Source organism: Amia ocellicauda, chromosome 9, assembly GCF_036373705.1.
Source record: "Amia ocellicauda isolate fAmiCal2 chromosome 9, fAmiCal2.hap1, whole genome shotgun sequence".
Classification (NCBI taxonomy): Eukaryota; Metazoa; Chordata; class Actinopteri; order Amiiformes; family Amiidae; genus Amia; species Amia ocellicauda.
In genome coordinates, this window is record NC_089858.1 from 36239954 (window position 1) to 36265225 (window position 25272).

The 25272-nt window shown below is 49.5% G+C and overlaps 1 protein-coding gene across 1 annotated transcript; it reads left to right on the forward strand.

Annotated features, from left to right (window-relative positions):
- Positions 1 to 24735, forward strand: LOC136759357 (metal transporter CNNM4-like). Its single transcript, XM_066714316.1, has 7 exons — positions 1 to 1431; positions 11480 to 11623; positions 11823 to 11957; positions 12506 to 12675; positions 18181 to 18277; positions 21848 to 22023; positions 22195 to 24735. The coding sequence occupies exons 1-7, from the start codon at positions 45 to 47 to the stop codon at positions 22411 to 22413; spliced, it is 2328 nt and encodes a 775-aa protein (XP_066570413.1). The 5' UTR covers positions 1 to 44; the 3' UTR covers positions 22414 to 24735.
- The last annotated feature ends 537 nt before the right edge of the window (positions 24736 to 25272 follow it).

The window sequence follows — 25272 nt, forward strand, 5'->3', positions numbered from 1 at the left end:
GAGTAGGTGACGTCAGCTCCCAGCTCGCAGAGAGTGAAACAAACATGGCGACAGGCTGGAGTGGGCAGGGGTATATGCTAACTTTGGTCGTTTTTCTCTGGAGCGCAGCAGCTGGACGAGCACAGACAGCGGCGGCGGGGGTCATCAACAGCCGGATCTTGGGGATGCGGCTGGAGACGAGCAGCAAGCCGGCCATCACGACCGATAAGGGGATCATCCAGGTAACGGAGGAGAGCAACGTAGAGCTCAGGTTTTACGGGTTACAGATGCAGCCGGGCACCTGGTCAATCATCAGGTTTACGGAGCACGGAGACGACGGCGAGGACAGCGACAGCAACTTTAACAGGACTTGCTCCGATTTCACCAAGGACTTCACCATCCGCAATCACATGAATGTCAGCAACCAGGGCACCTCGGGGGTGATCCGCATGAGCATAAAGCCCCTGCGCAAGAGCGAGCCGTTCAAGGAGTACGGCTTGTGCGTGAAGCACAGCCCGGAAGGCAAGTGGTACCTGCTGGGGGAGAAGGATGGCAGGCTGCGGGTGGTGGAGGAGAAGAAGTCGATGCTGCCCATGTGGCTGCAGGTCATTCTGATCGCCCTGCTGCTGGCGCTGTCCGGCATGTTCAGCGGGCTCAACCTGGGTCTGATGGCGCTGGACCCCATGGAGCTGCGCATCGTGCAGAGCTGCGGCACCGAGAAGGAGAAGAAGTACGCACGCAAGATCGAGCCCATCCGAAGGAAAGGCAACTACCTGCTGTGCTCGCTTCTGCTGGGCAACGTGTTGGTCAATACCACCCTCACCATCCTGCTGGACGACCTGATCGGCTCCGGACTGGGCGCCGTGGTGGCCTCCACCATCGGCATCGTCATCTTCGGGGAGATTGTGCCCCAGGCGCTGTGCTCTCGCCACGGCTTGGCGGTGGGCGCAAACACCATTGTGCTGACCAAGTTCTTCATGCTGGTGACCCTCCCGCTGTCCCTCCCCATCAGCAAGCTGCTGGACTGCGTGCTGGGCCAGGAGATCGGCACCGTCTACAACCGGGAGAAGCTGGTGGAGATGCTGAAGGTGACCGAGCCTTACAACGACCTGGTCAAGGAGGAGCTCAACATGATCCAGGGCGCGCTGGAGCTGCGCACCAAGACCGTGGAGGACGTCATGACGCCGCTGAGCAACTGCTTCATGATCCACAGCGACGCCGTGTTGGACTTCAACACCATGTCGGAGATCATGGAGAGCGGCTACACACGCATCCCCGTCTTCGAGGACGAGCGCTCCAACATCGTGGACATCCTGTACGTCAAGGACCTGGCCTTCGTGGACCCGGACGACTGCACCACGCTGAAGACCATCACCAAGTTCTACAACCACCCCGTGCACTTCGTCTTCCACGACACCAAGCTGGACTCCATGCTCGAGGAGTTCAAGAAAGGTACGGTTGGGGGGGATGGGGGGGGGGGTTGCACAGCTGTGAATATTAGCTGGGTTACAGAAAACCATTTTTGAATATACAGTTGGCGTTTTCAGACTGGTCGGACTGGTTTACATTTGGGAAAAGAACTGCCCAGGGCACCCAGTAAGACCATCATGAAGACGGAGGCGTGATCATATGCACTTCAGCTGTTGGTTTTGAAGGCTGTGCATCTGGGCTTGTTTTCACGCACTGAAATGTGCTGTCGGATTTCCAGCTCCACCCCCTGATCAATAAAGTAAGATCTCTCCAGGCAGACACTGACACAAAGCTTTGACACACTAACAGATTCAGAGTAACAAGGATATAAAGAGATGTTTTAAAACCTGCTCTGCGTTATTGTCGGAGTAGATCACCGCCACCGGCCAAGTCACTACTCATAATTTTGATCTGTGTATCGGTGGCGTCGGTATGTGACTCGGTGTCTCGGTGTCTTTATCCCGATTTTGCGGTGTGCCCTGACAACTGGGAAAACCATGCAGTGCGTTAAGTGCGTAGGGTCTGTGGTGTCTTGTCAGTGCGTAGCTGGAGCACAGTGACACCCCAGGAGAGGGAGCCGGTTTACAGCCCCTGCTCCAGTGCTGTAAAACAACACTTTTCACTGATTACAATTACATCATTAAAAGAGGCATCTGCCAGGATACAGTGGCATGCCTCAGATGTGTACTCGGCCCAGTGTTTTTCCACTCTGGCTGCTGTGACTCTGTGCCGGTGCAGCCCCCCCAAGATGTGTCTGTATGCCATTTGCATGTTGTGTGCAGTAAAGTCTTGTCAGAAGCCAGGGAGTTGGTAAAAAAAACTAACTTGAAACTAGCATTATGTTGAACCAGGTTATTATAATTTAGTAGGATATATAGGCTACTACTAAGTTTCCCAATAATGTATTTATTTATGTATTTTAACCCAACCTTTTCTCAGGAATACAGGGAAATAATGTACTGTAAGTCACGATGGACAGTTGCATAGGACACAGTGGCTACCACTTCTAATAATTCTGGCTCGATCCAACTGGACGATTAAACTAACAGAACAGTGTGTCTGCTCTTGATTAATTCTCCTCTGTGTTGTGTTTGTTCAAAGTCGTGAAGTTATAGTAGAGTGGGCCGGGGTGTTGGTGTTGGAGACTCGTCTGCCGGGCCGCTCTTGCCAGGTGCCACTAAAAGCAGGTGCCCAGCCCAGTTTGGGCCTGTAAGCGTTGACTCCCACATCAGGGGTTCTTGCCACCAGACCAGCCTCGGAGTGACTGCCAGCAGCCCCTTGCTGCAGTGTCCCTGCTGTCAGTGTTTGCTGTGATGTGTGCAGGGCATTCAGACAGGGTTTGTGTGTCAGGCACCTGTATTACCTTGGGTTTCTTCTGAAACCAAGAAAAAAACCTGACTGACTGCGCCAAGGCACGCATGACCACACTCTCCTCACAGATGCGCCCTTAGGCTCCCAAACACGCACCAGTTGTTTTGCTCCCGCCGCGCACGAATCGCTAATCCAGTGCTGCTGATGCAAGTCTATTGATGAGCTGGGGAGCTGGTTACACAAGCTCTGCCCCTGCAGCAGCAGCAGAGTATCGTGACCTCCAACCCCAGGCTCTGCTACACATGACACCCCAGCTCCTGGGCCAGCTATTGCTCTGTGAACTGAAGTTAGACGCATCTAATTCAGCTAATTATACTTGATTCTCTTCCCTCCGACTATAAAAACAATCCACCACAAAAAGTAGAACTGCGTTGTTGTTGTTGTTTTTTTTTTTTTTTTTATAAAGTCAGTCTAGCATTGTATTGGATACCACAGGAATCCAGGACGGTCCGTACGGAAATGTGTCGGCCGCTCTCCTGGGAAGGCGCACTAGCAGTCTCCTGAGACGCACTGTGCTTGTGCTGCGGAGACAGAGTGCTGTAATGCCCAGTCGCCACAGTCAGAGCAGAAGATCAATGGAAGTCATGATAAACACTACTACTATTACTACTACTACTATTGACAACCGAAACAACAAAGGAACATGAAAATGTGAGCGGCCTTGTGCCCCGTGCATCTCCACTACGGTACAGGCTGTGATATCATGTGCTGTGCGGGAGTGCGGAGCGGGGGTGTTGCCAGAGTGCCCCCACATTTAGGCTCTTGTGGAGCCAGCAGCTGTTCTGCGTCTTTGATGTCTTCTTCTGGGAGTGACAGTTGGAGAACATGACTGAGCTTACCAGCAAGAGAGCGGGGCTAGCTCATCTGGGCTCCCCTACCTCATCTGTGTAATACGTTCGGAAAGAAAAGCCAACCAAAACATGCCCGTGAGGCTGCATGGCCCGGGCTGCTTGTTCCAGCCCCCCACTACTGTTTGTGCAAAGCAGTGCCTCTTAATTCCAGGCCTTTATTTAATTTCCACTTGTTCCCTTGTGTCTTCCCAGTATTGGCTTTACTTCTGCCCTTGTGAAGAGGCTCTGAATAGGGCCTGTGTTGCAACACCCAACCCTTCATATCTGGGCAGCTTTATTTTATTTTATTTATTTATTTTCCATTTTCTTTTTATTTTTTTAACTTCAGAGGTTAAAAAAAACAAGAAAAGAGAGAGAAAAGCAGACAGACTGGTTCTGCAAGCTGTGCTGCTGTGCTGCTGTGCTGCTGTGCTTTGGTTATGACTCAAACAGGGCTTGGAAAACAGGCTGCCCCGACCCAGAGACACTGGACACTGTACAGAACACCCCCGCCCCCCGGGAGTGTGTACTGTACTGCTGCTGTGGCAAAGCTCCCATTTATTACATGCTCTGGAGCAGCTTTTTTCCCACCCTTTTTGTTTTTTTCTCTTTTCTTTTCTTGGCTTGGTGGTTGTTGGGTAAACTGAGTATTTTTATTATCATACTTTCTTAGCAGACGCCCTTATCCAGGAGAAATTCCACAATAAGCATTTCAAAGCATTACTTTTTGTGCAGTATGACAATCGGTACAAAATACAAACAGCACACATCCTAGTACAATGAGCTAACAAGTGCAGACATAATACAGTTAAGTCCCAGGTAAGTGCTATCGGAGGGGGGTGGGGGAGGAGCTGCAGTAGAAGGATAGAAGTGTTAACAATACATAAGTAAGCAGGAGCATAAAGAAGCATAGTTTAATAAGAACGTTTATACATGTATTCATTCATTCGTTCATACACATGTAGAACTATTTTCTTCCACAAATGCAGTCAGAGTCCAGAGTCAGGAATCAACGGGTTTTTATTGCGAAGACCTTCGGAGAGCTAGGGCACACACAGAGGGCACCCCCTGGCCTGGATTCCTCACCCTGGATTCAGACCATCGTTTTACGGACATTTATTCACATTGTTTAGTAACAACTACAGTGAGGGAAAAAAGTATTTGATCCCCTGCTGATTTTGTACGTTTTCCCACTGATTATCAGTCTATAATTTTAATGGTAGGTGTATTTTAACAGTGAGAGACAGAATAACAACAAAAAAGTCCAGAAAAACGCATTTCAAAAAAGTTATACATTGATTTGCATGTTAATGAGGGAAATAAGTATTTGACCCCTTCGAATTAGTACTTGGTGGCAAAACCCTTGTTGGCAATCACAGAGGTCAGACGTTTCTTGTAGTTGGCCACCAGGTTTGCACACATCTCAGGAGGGATTTTGTCCCACTCCTCTTTGCAGATCCTCTCCAAGTCATTAGGGTTTCGAGGCTGGCGTTTGGCAACTCGAACCTTCAGCTCCCTCCACAGATTTTCTATGGGATTAAGGTCTGGAGACTGGCTAGGCCACTCCAGGACCTTAATGTGCTTCTTCTTGAGCCACTCCTTTGTTGCCTTGGCTGTGTGTTTTGGGTCATTGTCATGCTGGAATACCCATCCACGACCCATTTTCAATGCCCTGGCTGAGGGAAGGAGGTTCTCACCCAAGATTTGACGGTACATGGCCCTGTCCATCGTCCCTTTGATGCGGTGCAGTTGTCCTGTCCCCTTAGCAGAGAAAGGCCCCCAAAGCATAATGTTTCCACCTCCATGTTTGACGGTGGGGATGGTGTTCTTGGGGTCATTCCTCCTCCTCCAAACACGGCGAGTAGAGTTGATGCCAAAGAGCTCGATTTTGGTCTCATCTGACCACAACACTTTCACCCAGTTCTCCTCTGAATCATTCAGATGTTCATTGGCAAACTTCAGACGGGTCTGTACATGTGCTTTCTTGAGCAGGGGGACCTTGCGGGCGCTGCAGGATTTCAGTCCTTGGTGACTATGGTCCCAGCTGCCTTGAGATCATTAACAAGATCCTCCCGTGTAGTTCTGGGCTGATTCCTCACCGTTCTCATGATCATTGAAACTCCACGAGGTGAGATCTTGCATGGAGCCCCAGACCGAGGGAGACTGACAGTTATTTTGTGTTTCTTCCATTTGCGAATAATTGCACCAGCTGTTGTCACCTTCTCACCAAGCTGCTTGGCGATGGTCTTGTAGCCCATTCCGGCCTTGTGTAGGTCTACAATCTTGTCCCTGACATCCTTGGACAGCTCTTTGGTCTAGGCCATGGTGGAGAGTTTGGAATCTGATTGATTGCTTCTGTGGACAGGTGTCTTTTATACAGGTAACGAGCTGAGATTAGGAGCACTCCCTTTAAGAGAGTGCTACTAATCTCAGCTCGTTACCTGTATAAAAGACACCTGGGACCCAGAAATCTTGCTGATTGATAGGGGATCAAATACTTATTTCACTCATTAACATGCAAATCAAATTATAACTTTTTTTTTAAATGCGTTTCTCTGGATTTCTTTGTTGTTATTCTGTCTCTCACTGTTAAAATACACCTACCATTAAAATTATAGACTGATCATTTCTTTGTCAGTGGGCAAACATACATAATCAGCAGGGGATCAAATACTTTTTTCCCTCACTGTACATGTAAGTAACATGTAGACCAAGCAGATTTCAACAGTGATGATCACATACTTCTGCTTTTGATCACCCTGAGTTTGTGGGTCAAGAAGTCGTGCTGTGTCCAGGATGCACCTTGCAGAGGTTTTATATTTTTGACGAAACAATGGACTGTTCTGGAGTAAACGAGTGATGCGCTCTGCTTGTCCCCTGGCCTGAAGTGCAGGTCCCAGTCCTGCAGTCACTCCGATCGACCCGTCCCCATCCTGGGAGTGGGAGTGGGCTGCTGGGTCCAGTGCTCTGCTTCACACGCTTTAACTGTCCTGTTTGTAACTTCACCAGCTTGTGTATTATGCAGCAGTGAACAACGCAGTTCAGACTGGTGCCTGTGTTGTGTGCTGGCCAGTTCCTGTTTCTTGGGGAGGCAGAGTCTCTCTTGTCTGCTCTGCTCTGCTTGTTCCTCTGTCCCTCCACTTCCTGTTTGTCTTTCGCCATCTCTCTGGGTGTTTCTGAGTGCTCGTGCACGGCCACATTGCGGTGTGCAAGTCTGTCTGTCTGTCTGTCTGTCTGTCTGTGTGTGTAAATATACAGAGAGAGAGAATGTAATATTACACGTTTTTCACTGATCAGACAGAGGGTGTTGAGTGCGTTGCAGAGTGCGGTACCGACAGTGTTGTGCAGGGCCTGCTCTCCCAGCTGCAGCGCAGTGTAGCGCCAGGCGCCTGCTGGGAGCAGAGAGGTCAGGCCTGCGGGGGTCTGGCCGACACACTGCGCCCCCCCACCTGGCTGCAGGCAGCGCCATTTCCTCGCTCCCTGCGGTGGGCCAGCTGGGCACAGCAGGGCCCAGGGCTCACTGTGAGAGAGGGGCCACACTCTGCTCGCTCACATGCTGCTCTGCCAGGCGTGTGCCGGGGAACAGCCTGTTATTATTAACATCATTCCTATTACCATCACCACCGTGACCCCGTGCTAGATGAAGTGGTTGCTGAAGATGGATGGATGGATTATTACGATTATTATTATTTATTTATTTGCACGAAGACTGGGCACCTCCAGTCCTATGGCACAGCTTCCCGCAGGCTCCCTAGGCATTCGTGCAGGGGACTGGTGTCCGTGAGCAGTCACTGATTAGTCAGTAGTTCAGCTGAAGCTCTGATCCCAGGTGACGTACAGTGACTAAGGGCTGATCCACTTAGCTGCCGGTCGCTGACACTGTGACGCTGGTCTGCACGTCTCCTTTGAAGGACGGAGCACTAGATCAGGAACTCCCTCAGGGCCACACAGAGGAGGTTAGGGCTTCTGCCCGGCATGAGGCCTTGGGGGAGCACTTACATTAACCACCGGACCAGACAGCACCGTTCAAGGTCTGTTAGCGTTCGATTAGCAGGAGAATCCATTTCTCAAGCGCTGCAAATCTGCTGGAGAGTTTCCTGTCCTCCAGTTAATAATATTAATAATAATACATTCCTTTTATGTGGCAGTTTATATAACAGTGTTGTGATGCACTTGAAGCCTGACTTTGACTGGTTATAGTAGGCCTATTTTTTCTTTTCTTTTCTTTTTAAGACATAGTTACTCTTTTTTTTTTTTCGTGGGAGGGAGAAGCAGTGAGCGTCAGGGAGAAGCAGAGGCAGGCAGCGCAGGCTCAGGATGTTTCTTATTGCTTGATGAGCTCTGCTCTCTTCCTGGAATCCCTGCATGTCAAAGGTCAGGTTCCCAAAAATACCCTGCCCAATCAGCCACCTCGATTGGCTGAGATAGGAAGAGTCAGACGCTCTGATAGGTGGTGGAAGCTAACGAGGTTCTTTGAGCGTCTTAAAGACTAAGGGTCCCCTAATTGGCTTTAGCAGAGTTAGCCCGGCTCGGCGATTGGCTTACAGAAAGATGGCGGCATTGTGATTGGCTGAAAAGGTAGGCCTTTTAGGTGATTGGTTTAGCCTCTAATCCCAGAGAAGGCAATCCCTTGCTCTGCGAGTGGAGAGACTCCACCTGATTGTCTCAGGGCAGCTTAGACACACACTGGTATAAAACGTGCTGCTCCTCACAGTGCAGTCACACAGTCACACACAGACAGCTGTCTACAGGTACTGTCCCACACTGGGGGGGATGTTTGGCATGTTGAACATGTGTTTTAGGTTAATGTTTGTAAAACCATATAAGGTCCCCTGAATACAGATATGTGCTAAATGGATACAGCACTTGTTCAGTCAGGGTGTAAACACTGCAGTACTCTAAAGACCCACTATACAGACTATACTGTATTGTTGTTTGTGTGACTTCATTTTGGGAGAAGAAAAAAAAAAAAGGAAGGGCCCGTGTGACATCACTCTCCTAACAGGGTTCTGATCTCATGGAAGGTGAATCAGTTTGGTTTGGGTAAATAAAGCTCTTGTGTTTGAAAATATAAAATGCCTGTGGCCTGATAAGGAGAGGGTGGGCGGCAGCGGGCGGCGGTGTTTACTGGTTCAGGGAGGAAGGATTCCTGTGGTCGGGCCTGAGAGCTGCTGCCCTGGAGAGTCCGACTGTTTCGCAAACTGCTGGTCATGTGGTCAACCCATCCCCCCACCCCTCCAGCCACCCAGGCTTGTGATACAGCTAGCCTCCATCACAACATTTCACTGTTATTTTATTTATGTGTGTCTGTATATGTTCATGGCGACTCATTTTCATTGCAGATAGTATGTGGTTCCATTCATTTACTGGGACCTGTATCGTTAGCTATTTGGGCACACAGACTTCATTTATATTGGCTCTGAGTGAGTGTGTGTGTGTGAGAGGGGGTGAGAGTGTGAGCATGCTGGTTTGTTGGTCATGGCACAGTAGTGCTGTGCAATCATGGCTGGCCACTGGCTGATGGACACACTAACACAGTGGGGCTCACACTGGCAGACGCTGCTCTCTGTGGCCTGTTCTGTCGACAGGACCCTGGCAATCTCTTACACACAATGCAAATGCCCACACACACTGACACTGGCAGAGAGATGCTGATAGGCAGACAGATGCACAGACACGCACTCACGCACACGGTCCAATGCGCAGTGTCCCACGGGGCTGTGTTGTTATGCAATAGATTTAATTCCAGCTGAGCGACTGACTTGAAGCGACTGAGATTTAATTCCGGTGAGCGGAGAGAGCACCCTGTGTCATTGTCAAGAGGTCTGGCTGTGACATCCCGGTATCCCAGAGCCCTATGTAGATCTCTGAGGAGTGCAGAACATGTCTCCCAAGTGCTTGCTCTGTCATTTTTTTTTTGTATTTTATGTTTCTTATCAGTGACTGTTGATTAGGCTATACCTTGTCTGGGGCACTGCACAGCACTAGGGCTGTCCACTGTGCACCAACTCTCACACACAGCTCCTCCAAACATCTGAGGCATTCATTAGACCATACACCTCCCACTGCCCAGTGTAACACATACACACACACTTAATTTAGTCTGTCAATATTTACCACCTCCACAGCCCTTTTGGGTCACAGAACTGTTACCCCATTACCATTACCCCATTAGTCTTCCATCTTATTATGGACAAAATCCACTTTAAACATGGTCACCAGAGACCATGGCCCCCTGCCTTGACCAATAAAATGTGGTGTGAAGGAGATTTGTCTATATACCATAGTTTAGCACAGCGCTAGACATTGTTTTTAATCGATTTCATTATGAATGTGGTCAATGTTGGGAATAGCGTTTCTGTGCTGCAAATTCAACCGTGAAGGTGGGGGGTCAATAAGTGGTCTGTGCTGTATCAGACCTGTGCAGTGCTCTCTGTATAGCTTTAGCACAGGAGAGACGCAGGACGGAGCCTAGCAGCTCCTCTGAGTTGAAAAGGCAGGCAACCATAGACTGGCTGGGCAACTGAGGGGGCAGCCTGGGATGACTGGTGTGTTTCAGTGCCGTACATTGCTACCTGTGTCCAGGAGGCGGCGGTGCTGAGAGTGGAGTGTTCTAGGAAAGTTTCCCAAACCAGTCCTGGACCCCCCCCTGCCCTGCTGGTTCTTAATTACTTAATTGAACTGTTAGCAGTTGAGAGCTTTGTTGGAATGAAAACTAGCAGGGCAGAGGGGGCTCCAGGACTGGTTTGGGAACCACTGTTGTAGGACAGTGTGAAGGTAAGTGGGGTGTAGGTGGACCTGGGGGTGGACACAGAGGGCTGGTGCTGGGGGCAACATGGTGTGGGAAAAGAAAATAGGATTTGAGGTTTGTTCTGGTGCTCCTCTGAGAGACAGACGGATGGAGACCTGGAGAGAGAGGGTATCAGAGTGACACGGAGCTAGAGAGACGCACGCACACACTGAGCGAGCGAGAAAGAGACAGAGATGCAGACAGATATTTTGTGGTGTGTATTGTGGTTTGTTTTTGGTTTTCATCAGAATATGTATTTTAAAACCCTTTTTCTGAATGGAGCCTGGGTGCCTTTTCACTAAGACTGTCTCCTGTGTAAATGGCTCTCTAATGACTGTTTACTCCAGACTGAGGCTTAATGAATCCCAGCAGAGACCAGAGAAAGGGAGGCGGTTTATACAAACATGTATTTACAGGACCCCCCCATACCTGTTGGCATGGATACCGCCTGGTGATGTAATGCCATACCCCCAGGTATTTCTGTCACATACCCAGTGCTCCTGCTGCCCAGTGTATTACTGCTGCTCCTGTGTAAATGTGTTTAAAGTCAAAGTTGCCTTATTTTTATTCCATAGCTGCTGATTTAGGTCACTACCAGACACACACATGTGTACACACGTACATATACACCCACAAACACACGTGGGGAGGGGGGTAGGGGGAGAGATGTGAAAATGCATGGTACACAAAAAATATCAAATCTACAAGTAAGATGTGGAATATATCGGAGCAGAGTGTCTCTGAGTGTTGTGTGTCAGTCTCTGACTGCTCTCCGTGTCCCGGAGCTGTGTGTGTCCTGGGCTGGGGCTCATCTCCCTGTGCCCTTGTTCCCAGTGAGAGGGGTGATGGAAGTAGAAGTGGGAGGGGGAGGGGATTTGACAGAGCACGAGGGCTGACACAGCATTCCTTAAGGGGGAAGACTGGAAGAGACCAGCTGGGCACAATCACTCCGCCTTCTAGCTCCCAGTATCAGCTCTAGAGTGCATGCATAGGTGTGTGTCTGTGTTCACGTGTATTTAACCCTGTCTGTGTCTTCCAGGTAAGTCCCACCTGGCCATCGTGCAGAAGGTGAACAACGAGGGGGAGGGAGACCCGTTCTATGAGGTGCTGGGGCTCGTCACGCTGGAGGACGTCATTGAGGAGATCATCAAGTCTGAGATCCTGGACGAGTCGGACATGTACAGTGAGTGGGCACACCTGTTCCTGCACTGTACTACACTGTACTGCCAAATACAGCACAGAACCTCACCGTACAGAATACCCAAAACATAAACCAGCACTAGGCTCCCTATGATTGCCTCCCCACGACAACACAACAGCACAGCACAGCGCATGACAACAGCACAGAGACACAGCACTAACCTGTCTGTCTGTCCCTGCAGCTGACAATCGCACGCGGATCAAAGTGGCTCCGAACAAGAACAAGCGGGATTTCTCCGCCTTCAAACAGGAGAGCGAATCAAAGGTCAAGATCTCGCCCCAGCTGCTGCTGGCAGCCCACCGCTTCCTAGCAACAGGTGAGGGTGGTACTCTGAGCCCCTGTCAATCAGGACATCCTGTGGGGTAGACTGGAGCAAAACTGTCAGAAAAGTAGACGAAATGTATGCACACACCTATAACTCACCTGTATATTGAATCACATTGCATGTGAACGATGGCGAAGTGTTACAATTCCCAGGTAAATGGCACGTGTGAAAAGTCCACCGTAAGCATCTCTCTATCTTTCTCCCTTTCTTTCCCTCTCTCTCTCTCTCTCTCTCTCTCTCTCCCCCTCCCTTTTGTTTATTGAGGTTTTTAAGGTTGGAAATGTTTTTGATGCATTTTTTTTATTTTTTTTTTTAATACATTTTACACATTTTGGTTTACTTAGGCAAAGGATTTGTTTAGTATTTTGTATGTTATTTTAGTGCATTTTGAAGGGGGGGTGATGTTTTTTGTGTGTGGTTTGTATGTGCAGAATATATTTACACTTGTGTGTATTTTTAAATTTGTAAAAAGGTGTTAAATTAACCCTCCTTCCCTCTCTGTCTCTCTCCCTCTCGGTCTCTCTCCCTGCCCCCTGCAGAGGTGAATCTGTTCTGCCCGACCCAGGTGTCAGAGAAGGTGTTGCTGAGGATCCTGAAGCACCCGGATGTCATCCAGGACGTCAAGTTCAACGACAGCGACAAGCGGGCTGCCCAGCACTTCCTGTACCAGCGCGGCAAGCCGGTTGACTACTTCATCCTCATTCTGCAGGTAGGCCCCGCCCCATCCGTCTCTCCCGCCGTGGCCCCTCACTCTTCAAGAACTCCTCCCCGCCGGACTACCTCACACCAGCCTCTTACTCCTGACCGACTCGAGCAGGTGGACGCAGCCGCCGTGTTGCTCTAAGCCACAGCAGACACACGACCCAGCTTTTACCCTGGCGGGCCCCACAGTAGAGCCCAGTAATACGAGACACAATGAGATCGTCCACAGTGGCATTAACACAGATAATTTATACAGCAATATCGCTGTGCCTCACGAGGCCGGTAACGGTGACCTGGACACTCCAGACACTGATGCTGTTATGGATTCCAGAGGAGAGAAATATACAGTATTTCACAAATATACTTATTAAGAAAATTGTATAAAAAAAAAAGTTCCCGCAGTGCCCCAGTGGGGAAGTGGCAGCAGGGTGCAGAGGCGCAGCTTGTGAACAGGCAAGACAGGCAACTGCCTGAGGCCCTAGGCCGTTAGGGGGCCCCTGAGGTTATTAATAACATAGCCTAATGGTGATGAATGCTGGTTGGAGGGGCCCCCTGGGAATTTTTGGCTAGGGCCCCAACAGACTCTGGAATCGCCACTGGCAGGGTGGGGTTGGTGGCCGCAGTGTCCTTGGTGGGGGGATGCTCAGTGCTGCGCTTTATTAATTGATCCTGTTACATAACCAGGTCCTGCATCCTGCCTGCCAAGTAGCCCAGCTTCACTGCACTAATCCACCCACCTACGGCCTGCCCTTCTGCCCGGCCCACTGAGACACTCACACACACACCCTGACACTCTCACTCACTCACTCACTCACTCACTCACTCACTCACTCACTCACTCACTCACTCACTCACTCACTCACTCACTCACTCACACACACACACACACACACACACACACTGACACTTTCACTTTTACTTACACACATGCATGCTGACACATACATTCTCACTCACACACACTCAATCATACAAACACAGCTTCTGTGAGTGTCGTCTCTGAGGGTCAGTGAGTCGCTGTAGTCAGTTTGTGTGTGAAGTCAGTAGGGTGTCTGTGCTTAGTGCGTATGCGTCTCTGTAGTCAGTGTTGTACAGTTTGGCAAAGCCTATGGGAATAAGTGAGGCGTTCTATGTCACATTTTTCCTCCTCTCAAATTCAAATTCAAGTTTGCTTTATTCGCATGACAAATAGGAGTAATATGTATTGTCAAAGCAGTTTTTACACATAACATACAATAAAACTGAATAACAAGAATAACTGAAAAGTAAATACTATATACTATAAATATAATAATTATAGAAAAAATGAAATATGAATACAAGTAAAATACATTAAACATATATATGCACATGCACCCATATGGCACAGCGCTGTGTCCAGTGGTCACTGTAGGCTTCTCATGTTGTGACAGGTTGCTACATATGTTGCAGCCAGCGGGGCTGTGTGTCCATCTGCCAGGACTATACCCAGCTTCTCTTTCTCTGTCAGTTGGGGGTAGTGGGGGAGAGAATTGGTGATTTTTGGTGTAAAAGTCTTTATTGCAGTGCAGGAGAAAGTAGAGGTGGACACAGAGACGCACTGTCTCACAGTGACCACAGCGCCGGTCCTCTGGGCAGCCAGGTCTGTCTGTTTCTGTGGCCCTTCTGTGATCACTGAGCTGGTACTGGGTCAGAATCTGTCTCTGTTTCATATCTCTGACTGTGAAGAGAGACTCTGCCAGGGTGGACTCTCTGTTTAGGGCCCAATAGCAATCCAGTTCACTGTGGGATTTAGTTTCTGTGTCCCAATGTTCCAGAGGGGAGATTTTAGTTTGTTCAGTAATTTGTTTGGCTCTGATGGGCAACTGGTGAGCAGCGCTGGTCTGAGGCTGGTTGGTGTTAGTGGGGTTAGGGGCAGAGTGCCTCAGGGCCAGCTGAGGGGGCTCTTTCTTGGGCTCAGAGGGCCTTGTGTTGCTATGACTCTGGGGGGCTTGTCTGGAGATGCATCCAGAATTTCAGTGCTCTCTTCTGGATGGGTACGAGCAGTGCGTACCAGCCCAATTCAGCCCTGCAGGCGAGGGTGTTTTTTAGTGGTTATAGTTTGTTTTTGCAAAACTCTGCATGCAGGGTCTCTGTTGGATGTTTGTCCCATTTAGTGTAGTCCTGCTCACTGAGTGGAGCCCATATCTCACTGCCGTACAGCGCAATGGGCTGAATGACACTGTCAAAGATCTTGGTCCAGATATATGATGGCATATAAAGCTTTTCGAGCTTTCTCTTTTAGTGCCTTCACTGCCAGGACAAAGCACTGATCTTCAGTCCGAGGTCATCGTAGTTCAGGGTGTGTTGTAGGGCAGTGTTGCCTAGAGTGAAGTGGTATCTGCTTTACTTACATCTGGGCTTTTTTTGGAAGATCATTATTTTGGTCGTTTTTAGGTTCACTGCCAGGGCCTAGGTCTGACAGTTCTGCACCAGCAGGGCCTGGTTCTGCTGAAGCCCCTGTTGTGTGGGCGACAGCAGCACCAGGCCATCTTCGTAGAGCAGGAATTTGATCTCCTCATCATATAGGGTGAGGGCAGGGGCTGCAGACCACTCCAACACTGTGGTCAACTCATCGATATAGATGTTGGACTCAGACTGCAGCCCTGTCTCACGCTGCGCCCCTGAGTGAAGAACTCTGTCCTTTTTAGCCAATCTTTATTCCGCACTTGTTTTCTATGTAGATTGTTTTTATTACATCATAAACTTTACCCCCTACACCCCTTTGAAGTAATCTATAATATAGTCCTTCATGGAATCAAAAGCTTGTTCGAAGTGAATGAAAATGGGCAAATAGTTTGTCTATTAGGGTGTGTTAGGTGTAAATATGATCTGTAGTGTGATGATTTGGTAGGAAGCCAGTCTGACTCTTACTCAGGACACTGTGCTTGGTAAGGAAGGCCAGTATCCAGGTGTTAATGATACTGCAGAACACCTTCCCCAGGTTGCTGCTCACAAAGATGCCCTGGTAGTTGTTTGGGTCGAATTTGTCTCCACGTTTGTAAATTGGGGATATCAGCCCCTGATTCCAGATGTCAGCGAAGCAGCCCGAATGCAGCACCAGTTGAATAATAAGCACAGCCTCCTGCAGATCAGGGCTGCTGTACTTGAGCATCTCAGGGCTGATGTTGAACACCAGATTTAGTCACATTTGCTTGGCACTGTGTGTTTAGGAAGGTGTTAATTAAGTTAGTAATTTTGGTTGAACTAGTTGCTTTATTATATTCCTCTGTGCTGTTTGGAGCCCATCTGTATGATTGCTAGGGTTAAAAACGGCTTACAGGGCTGTGATAGTGTGTGGTGACTGTGGCCTGCTCTTTTCAGGAACACATCTGATTACACTGTGTAACACATTTGTAACACATTTATTTATTTATTTATTTATTTATTTATTTATTTGTTCCTGGGTAGTAAGTGTTACCAGCACTGTGATATTGAAATTTACCTATTTCCAATCAGAAAACGGGCGAAGTAAATACAGTATAATCGTAAATCTCAAAAACCTACTCACTTCTAAATCTTTTGAAGTCATTTTTGTATTACTTTAGTATAAATACATGTTAATTTGGATTCAAATGTTGTTTTTTTCTGACTTTGTGAACGAAAATTCACCCGTTTTCTCATTGGAAATAGGTAAATTTCAAAATATCACTGTCCTGGTCACAAAAGCAAAGTTTGTGGGGAATAATAGCCATTTTCTATACTTTTGAGGTATAAGCAATTAGGAAATAAGACTTACTACCCAGGAACAAAAATTGTGTTACATAGTGTTATAATCTTGGGGTTTGTGGGTTGGGGTGGGGGGCGGGGGCATCCCATGCTGTTCCTCTGTTCCCAGTCAGACGTGAAGTGTTGCTATTGTCCCATTATGTCATCTGAAAGACATGTTTTGTTTTCCTCTCCTAAACTGCAATTAGAGGAAGACAAAAATCCTAGTGTGATTATGTACAATTATCCTGCGTTCTCTCACTCCCTCACTCTCTTACACCCTCACTCACTCCCTCACTCTCTCCTGCAAACCCCGCCCCCTCTTTGCTGGCTTTTTTGATCAGAGTGCCATGACTGCAGGCACTCGAAGAGAGGAGTGAATATATGATTATACCCCACAGTAATAGCCCCATTAAGATGGTATAGATGTAGGCCTGGTAAGCCCAGCACTCATCAAATCAGCACTAATCAGAGCCATCATAGTGGGCTGTGTCTGTAGGGGGCCACATCCCTATTGTGCTGTTTTTTTTTTTTTGCCCCCTTTGATGTCTGCAACTTGCTGTTGTGGCTCAGTAGCCCAGGGACTACGACACAGGCAGTGTGCAACAAGAGTGTGAGAGAGAGTGAGTGCATGGGAGTGTGACCGAGTGTGTTCAAGTATGTTTGAGTGCCAGAGAGTCGGTGAGCGTGTGTGTGGGGCAGCGCACTGTGTGTCGGCTCTGTGGCACAGACGCGGCACAGAGGGCTGACCGCCAGTCATGACAGAGCGAGAGACTGCTGGAGCCGGGGAGCCTTTTCTGTTTATGGTAACATACGCACTTCCTGTAATCATCATCGCACTGCCATCATTTATTTGTTTATGTTGTATTTTGTATTTTTTTTATTTTAACTGGTACAGTAAGGCAGTTTAATGACAGACGTGGGAGTCTGAACATTAGCTCTCATTGTCTGGGCCTAACCCTGTCATCGAGACATAAATATTTGTCCTTCCTTGAGAACAGAGAGGGAAGAGGGATGGGGGGGTTACCGTGGGAGTGGGAAGGATGACTTGCAGGCTCGGGGGGCGCGCAGTCGTCGGAGAGAGAGCTAGAGCGAGTGTCACCATTGCACCAGGGAGGCCGTGGAAGGCTGGGGCTGTTACTGTGCAGTAGGTCAAAGTTCAACCATACAGCGCGTAGACTAGGGAGCGCAGGCGTGCCCCTGAGAAGCAGGCGGCCGCTCGGATAGGTTCTGTGTGCTGCTGCTGCCCTGTTGGACCAGCGGCTGTGCTCTCGGTCACGGGCGTCACACCTGCGCTTTATTTCTGCAGCTGTAGTCGGACGCAGTGGGTCCAGCGAGGGGAGAGGTTTGGGGGACCCCTGCCTGCAAAAGCAGGAGTACACTGCCATTAGCAACACCAAAGAACAGGAGTGAGAGTGAGGGGTACAGAGGGAGACGGGGAGAGAGAGAGAATGAGATCAAGAGAAGAAGAGTTAACTAACATTGCGTTGCAGAAAGATCCCAGCTGTCAACATGTGTTATTATAAAAGGTGACTCATCCTGTTTCAGTGGGAAGAATCGAATCTGACATTTGTTTTCCTGTCGCCTCTTCACGGCACCGCCACAAACTAAAGCAATAATAATAATAATGGGCCCCGAATGGCCTGCTGTTCAGTAAGACCCCTTGGCCGTGGGTCAGCTGCCAGACCCCAGTGATCTGTGTGTCAGTAGCTTATTGATCTGCGGACTTCATCAGGGTGTGTGTTTTTGTGTGCATGTGTAAAAGTGCTGCTGTTTCTCCTTTAAGGGCCGGGTGGAAGTGGAGGCTGGCAACGAAAACATGAAGTTTGAGACAGGACCGTTCTCCTTCTATGGGGTGATGGCGCTCACCTCCCCGTCCATAGGTGAGTGTCTGCCCGCCTCTGTTTCTCTCTGTCCATGTGTCCTCCCTTCACCCTCTCTGTCCACCACGAGCGGGCGGTGCCAAAAAAAACCAGAACAACAACAATGAGTTTCTGCTCCCCAATCCCGCCGTGTGGCTGGGGTCACCGATGACTGACAGGTGCCCACGGAAAACACACGAGCTCCCTATCTGGGTGCGAAGGGCTGGCGTCATATCCCAGCTGGCTTCGAGTTACGTGCTGACCTCGCTCCCATTTTGTCATCCAGCGCTGTCTGGCGACCTGTTTTTTGTTTTTCTGACATTTTGAAATTTTTTGGAATCTGAAAATCTAGAAGTTAATAATACACATTTAACTGATAAAACTATTGCAATAATGAAATCCTCAGGATGTGAATGAATAAACAAATAAACACTCTGAGCAGTGAGTGCACACGGTCCACAGCCCAGCCCATCACTCTGCAGAAACCACTCCATGTTAAGGGCGGAGGGGGGGGATAAGGGGGAAGTATTCTTGCTGAGATCAGGGCCATTGTGTCCTGGAACATGTGACAGCTGGAGGAATCGGTGGAGGGGGGGACAGCTGCAGTGTATCCATTACAGCTCCTGGGGACAATGTTGCTGGTTATCTGGGTAACTGGACACAAACAGCGACAGGGACAGGGTGGGAGTCCTGCTGATGGAGGGAGAGAGATGAGATGAGAGAGAGAGGGAGATTTTTTCTAGGCTCTTGTGTTTACAAGCTGCCCCTTCTAATAGCAGACTCTGAAACACTGTGTGACTGTCATCTAGTGGCAACAGGGTAGTACTGCACCCTCCCACCTTCAGGACTCTGCTCACTCACACAGATTTTTTTTCAGTGTTCAGTGTTTGTGGACCCTTTGGTTGTAGATGAGTCACACTGACCAGAGCAGGGTCACGGGGTCTCCTGTGTAAAGCTTTGCGCCAGACATGTGAGAGCAACACTGTCTAATAAGTTATGCTCTTATGCAGCTGGAAGCCTTCCTTCAGGATGGGTTGCAGTGTTGGAGTCTAATATCAGTGTATTGAGCATATCTCAATCTTCCTTTGTGCCAGCTGAGATCAACAACAGGATCATACTCCCAGCATCCTCCTCTGTCTTTGATTGGGCAGTGGACGTTGCAAAGAAATTTTGCTGACCCTACTGGGTTACCGTATGTTGGATGGTCCTCCAGGGACCATGTTTCTTATTGTCTGTAGTTATGTATTAATAATTGTTTTAATTACACATATGTTTTTAAAACTGCTTATTTCTTCAGGGGATACAGTGGAGTAGAGTTGGAGATGGTGGTGGGGGGGTCCTTTAAGGAAGGGGAGCCTGCCTGTGCTCTGATGGTCTCCAGGTGTAGAGCGATGTCTCTGCTCAGGTCTTCGCTGGGCTCTGGGTGTCTGACAGCATTTCTCTCCAAGTCTTCCTCCAGCTTGGCTGTGGGGGTGGGGGAAACCTGAAACAACCTGTCTCGCTCTGTCATGTCCTTCTTTCTCTGCAGGGTTATCATCTGTCGAGTCATTTCGGATTTTTCTGAGATTTCACTCTCTTTCTCTGTTTTACCTTTCTCTCTCTCTCTCTTGCTCTGTCTTTCACCTCTCTATTTCTCGTCCCCTCTCTCTCTCTCTCTCTCTCTCTCTCTCTCTCTCTCTCTCTCTCTGTCTCTGTTTCACCTCTCTCTCGCTCTCTCCCCCTCTCTCTTTCTCTGTTAGCAGTACCTCCTCGGCCTCGGCCTCTTAAGAGAGGCTCATTGTTCTCTCGCTTCTCAGGTAACCTTCGGCACGCCTGGGACCCCCCGCGCCGCTAACCCTGGGGGGGAGGGTATGGGGTATTAATGTTGGATCAGGAGAGTAGAGAGTCTGCTAAAATTAAAGTATGTGTGTGTGGGGGAGGTGGGGGAAACACTATAGCTCAGCTCTCCTGCACTCTGCACACACCTGCAGAGCCACCCGAGCTGGCGCTGGGGGAAGAGCCTGCATCGGCCCTAACCCCCCCCCCCCCACCACAGGCTGTTCCAGTTCCCCCTCTCACTGCACACAGCTTCACCTTGGTCTCCAAGGCACCGCACACTCTTATGGGCTCCCTGTGTGTGTGTGTTTGTATCCCCTGTGTGTGTGTGTGTGTGTGTGTGTGTGTGTGTGTTGTGTTTGTTTTATCCAGTGTGTGTGCGTGTTTGTATCCCCTGTGTGTGTCCAGCGTCCTGCCGTTGTCTACCTCTGTCTTGCCTCCTGCCTTCCTCTCTCAGCTGCAGTGTGAGGGCCCCCCTCTGCCCCAGTCTGAAGGAGCAGTGCCAAGCGTTGGCATTGGGCTAAGATTCGGGTTCAACAGCTGGCACTTCTCACTGCTGTTATTCTTCTTTTCATTGTCGTCGTCTATGTTGTTTTTTCCCAGAAGCCCCCTGCTCTTGGCCCTTCCAATGACAGGTCTCATGGTGCAGTATAGTAGTAGCAGTAGTGGTAGCAGCTGGAGTGTGTGCGGTGAAACAGTGTACAGTTTCGACTTCCCATCCCCCCCGGGACTATTCTACTCTCCTACAAATGTTCAGCATCCTGTTAGAGCAACAAGAAATCGCGAAACTGCTTCGTCTGCATCCATTGAGGAGGGTGTGATTCTAACTGGGTGCAGTCTCTGTGCATGCCCGCTACTAACTGTGCTCCTGCCAGGTTGCTCCTCCCTGGCACTGCTACCTCTGAGCTCCTGGCCGGGGGGCCCCATGTGCCACCAGGGCAGGGCAGTAGTGTGTAGAGACGGCCGCTCAAGGCAGAAGGAGACCCCTGTGCCTGGCTTTGGTTCTCGCATTGAGTTTTTGTTTGTTTGTTTATGATCTGGTTTTATATCCTCCCCTCCCACTCCCTCTCGCTGGCTGTTGAGGGAGTATCCCCCCCACCCCTTGCCTGTACAGACTGGCATCCGTTCCCTGAACCCAAAGCACACGGCAGTGCTGAGCGCTCTGATCTTGTGTCGGGGGGGTTATTGACTCCCTAAATCGTCAGCCAACACCACCACTGATTCCCATCTCCCAGTCCTCTCTCCCTGCCAATGACACTGCCAGGTTTCATGTGGTACTCAAACGCAGTATCATTCAGGCATACACACACAAAACTCCACATACGCAATCTCACTGATACACTCTCACTCTCACACTTTTTGAGCTCTCTTGAAAACCTGTCTGTCTGTCTGTCTCTCTCTGTTTCTCTCAATCCCTCTCTATCTCTCTCTCCCTCTCGCTCAGTTCTGCCCACAGTGTGGACGTCTAACTGTCTGAATTTGCAGGACTCCACAGGGGTACTGAAAGACCCTGGCCTCCTTACCCACCTGTCTGTCCCATCCAACTCTCTCTCCTCCCCCATCCCTCCCTCCCCTGGCTGACCTCCCTAATGTGAGTGCTGTGCCCCCTTCCTCCTCTAACTGTCCCCCCCACCCTCCCTTTGTCTTCTGGCACCCCCAGTTCCCCCGGGTTGTCTCCCCTTCTCAACTTCTTTCTCCTTCACCTCCACACGTCCACCCACTGTTATTACTGGCCTGCCCTGACGCCGTGTCCATGTGTCTGTCTGTGCATTGCAGAGTTCCGCTCCCCGTCTCACCTCAGTGGGCTCAACCGCTCGGTGTCTCTGAACTGCACCGAGCGCTCCGACTCCCTGTCCGTCAGCGGCAGCAACAGCCAGCTCAACAGCGCCCTCCCGCCGCAGTACATCCCTGACTTCTACGTCCGCGCGCTCACCGACGTGCAGTACGTCAAGGTAAGCCTGTGGAGAAGGGGTAGGGGGTTACACTTCCCACTATTCACTGTCATTGTTCACTTCCTGGGGTGGGGGTTGGATGTGTGACTGTCAGAGACTGTTGAAGGTGGGGAATAACTTGGAATAACTTGTTCTTATTCCTCTTCCTCTGCCTCCTATCCCCTCCCTCAGATCACTCGCTCCCAGTATCAGAACGGCCTGGTGGCGTCCCGACTAGACAGCACGCCCCAGTCTCCAGAGAGCGGACACACCCGGCTGGAGATGCCCGAGGCGCCGGCCGCCCCAGAACCCACGGAGAATGGCCCCGACGAGACCACCAGCCTCCTGAACGAGCAGAACTGCGTGCCCCGCCACTCCAACCACAGCACTCACACCGAGAGCACCATATGACCCCCGCCAGCCCTCCCGCACCCTTGACGCATGCAGGCGGGGCGGGGGGGCCACCACGGACTCCTCTTTCACACACACACACACACACACACACACACACATACACACACGCACACTGACACACTGTCGGGCGCCTTGTCGCCCACTTCCTCCGTCCTTGCCCTGTTTTTGCACATGTGGCACACCCCTCTCAGTGCATTGTGAAGACTTGCTCTCTAAGAGAATGGCCACGGACATCACTCCCGCCCATAACTGTCTGCTAATACAATCACTGTGAGTACTGATTAACCCTCCTCCTCCTCTGCACTCCTTGCACCCCCAGCCCTCTCAAACTCTCACTCACACGGGGAGGCAGATGATGAAAACAACTCTCCCTCAAAGGTCCCTTCCCCTCCCACTGCACGCTCTCTCTCTCTCTCTCTCTCTCTCTCTCTCGTTCCCTGTCTCGCTCTCCCTCTTCCTCTCTCTCCCTGTCTCTGTCTCTCTCTTGTCGCTCACTGCAGACCCGGCCGATTCAGATTAATGGAAGGTGGAGTGTCCTTTGGATCATGTTACCCTGCTCTGGTACGGGGGGTTCCCTGGCCGAGTGGTGGACTGCTCTTCCTGGAAGGGGTGGGTGGCGCGCCCCCTCTAACCGGTTCTTGCACGTGGTCTGTCCTGAGGTTCAATCATCCAATCAGCACTGTGTCCTTCCCTGCACGGAACTTAATTTGTCTATAGTGGAAGAGGGCAGAGGGCACAGCAGGAAGACACTCCAACGTCTGTATACGGATACAGTGACTTTCAGGGTCTGCAGACAGGAGTTCTCTGTGAAGACCCTGTTCCTCTGCTAATATCAGAGGGGCTTCTTATGTGTTTGTTAGCCAAACACATCCCTATTGGACATTGTTACCAGTGTGTATGCGTGTGCGCATGTGTGTGTAAGGTCAAACTCTTATGTCAGGTCTGTTTTATTTATTTTGTTCTGTCTTGGACCTAGGAGCAGCAGACCTAGGGGAACACAGTGGGGGTCAGGGGTCGACGTGTGAGGGCGTGGCTTCAGGGTTCCTAGGCTGGGTAGGGGGGTTCACCCTTCAGTTTTGTAGGCTGCATGACTATTATTTAATGTTTTAAACTTGTATAAATCATAAGGCAGAAAACTTGGACCACTGGGGAAACAATCTAACACTTAGTTTCAAAACAAGGAAAAGCTGTAGATGCTGGTTTTTAATATATATGTTTATAATGTGTTTTTTTTTTTTTTTTTTTACATTCATTGAAGTTCTAAGGCTTTTGCTCTCCTCACCAAGTCTTGGTGTTGCTTGTGTGGAGGTCAGTCAGTGTGGTCCACCCGCCTAGGGCAGAGGAATGGGAGCTGGTTGTAGAACTCCAGACGGTTCTGACCTCCTAGAACTGCTCCCGATCCAGAGCTGTGACTGTCATAGCCATGGGTCCTCTCTCTTTGAATACAGCCAGGCCAGAGCCACAGAACTCAGAGAGACCAAAAAATAATAATAATAATAATCGTCATCATCGTCCTGATTGAAGACTTCAAAGACACCTGGAAATATTTACTTTTGGGCAAAGCAGACAAAACACTCCAGTTATGTTATGTCATGATTTTATACATATATATAAATGTTAATAAATTATACACAAGCATACATATAGGAGCGACACGGCTAAAGTGACGTCCCCAGATCACAATTTCAGAGAGACAAAAAATTAAATTCGGTAAACTGTCAGTCTGTCCAGTCAGAGCTGGGTACGTCTGGGCCTTCCTGTCTGAGCGAGCGAACAGGTGTATGCGTGTGGGTGTGTGTGCGCAATGTCTGATGGGGGGTCTCGTATTTTAACAATATTTATAATGTTCACGTTAGTAATTGGGATTTGCTGCCTGGGCCCTTAGTCCTGGGGGACTGGGAGACAGGGCAGATGTTGGGACAAATGTCTTTCGACTGCGCGAGTTACTGGGGGTGGGATGAAATCCAGGCAAAATGCATTAATTCTGTTAAATGAATTGTTCGGATGCCAGCCTGCCATATACGTCCCAGACAAATGCCTGGTAAACTGGGCTGATACATTTTTTTATCAAGCCTGTTCAACGAGGTGTGATCACACAGAAGTCACACTGGGTACGTAAAGGGTGGAAAACGTGACATTTTGCGCCCTGGCCTGTCTGTCTCTCACGCAGCCCCAGGCCCTGAGGGCAGTAGTGTGGGACCAGGCACGGTAGGCGGCTGCAGGAGGAGAATGGTGATTGGCTGCTGCAGGTATTGGGAGCAGGTGAGACAGTCTGTGTGGAGTCCTTAGGAAATACTGGTCTATGTATATATATATATATATATATATATATATATATATATATATATATATATATATATACGAAGAGAATTTACTATTTATTTTGCATAAGATTTAATTTGTATATTTTTATGATTCTTTTTTTTGTGAATTGTAAATTGTCAGTATTTTATAATCTTGTTTTATGTTTTAACTGATTTCCATTGTATCGATCTCAAACGAAACAACAGACAAAACCAAAAAGGAAACCAACAAAGAAAAAAAAAGAAAAAATACGAATAGAAATGTACCAAATGGGGGCTGTGTTTGGTGCGGGTGGGATCGCCCCATTCCCAGCTTCCAGTGCAAAAGTCCCTGCCGGGGTCACTCCACCCACCTGCGGGGCGGGCTGGTGGTCTCAGTGATTCGCAGTCCCCGTCTGGGGGGAGGGAGGGGCAGAAGGGTTTCATGTTATTTTATCTGAGAGGTGGCCGAGTCTTTGCGCTGGCCTGGGGGGGCCTCGGCACTTTTCACTGACGGTGGAGCTGAGCACACTTCCCTAACACTCCAGCTGCGTTCCTGAAGGGGGATTTAAAA

Bases quoted from the DNA above. Each gene is read 5' to 3' on its own strand.
- LOC136759357 (XM_066714316.1), top strand. From the start codon at position 45: ATGGCGACAGGCTGGAGTGGGCAGGGGTATATGCTAACTTTGGTCGTT. The intron at 11,958-12,505 runs GTGAGGGTGGTA...TGCCCCCTGCAG, and splicing joins CCACCGCTTCCTAGCAACAG to AGGTGAATCTGTTCTGCCCG. The intron at 22,024-22,194 runs GTAAGCCTGTGG...CCCCTCCCTCAG, and splicing joins CCGACGTGCAGTACGTCAAG to ATCACTCGCTCCCAGTATCA.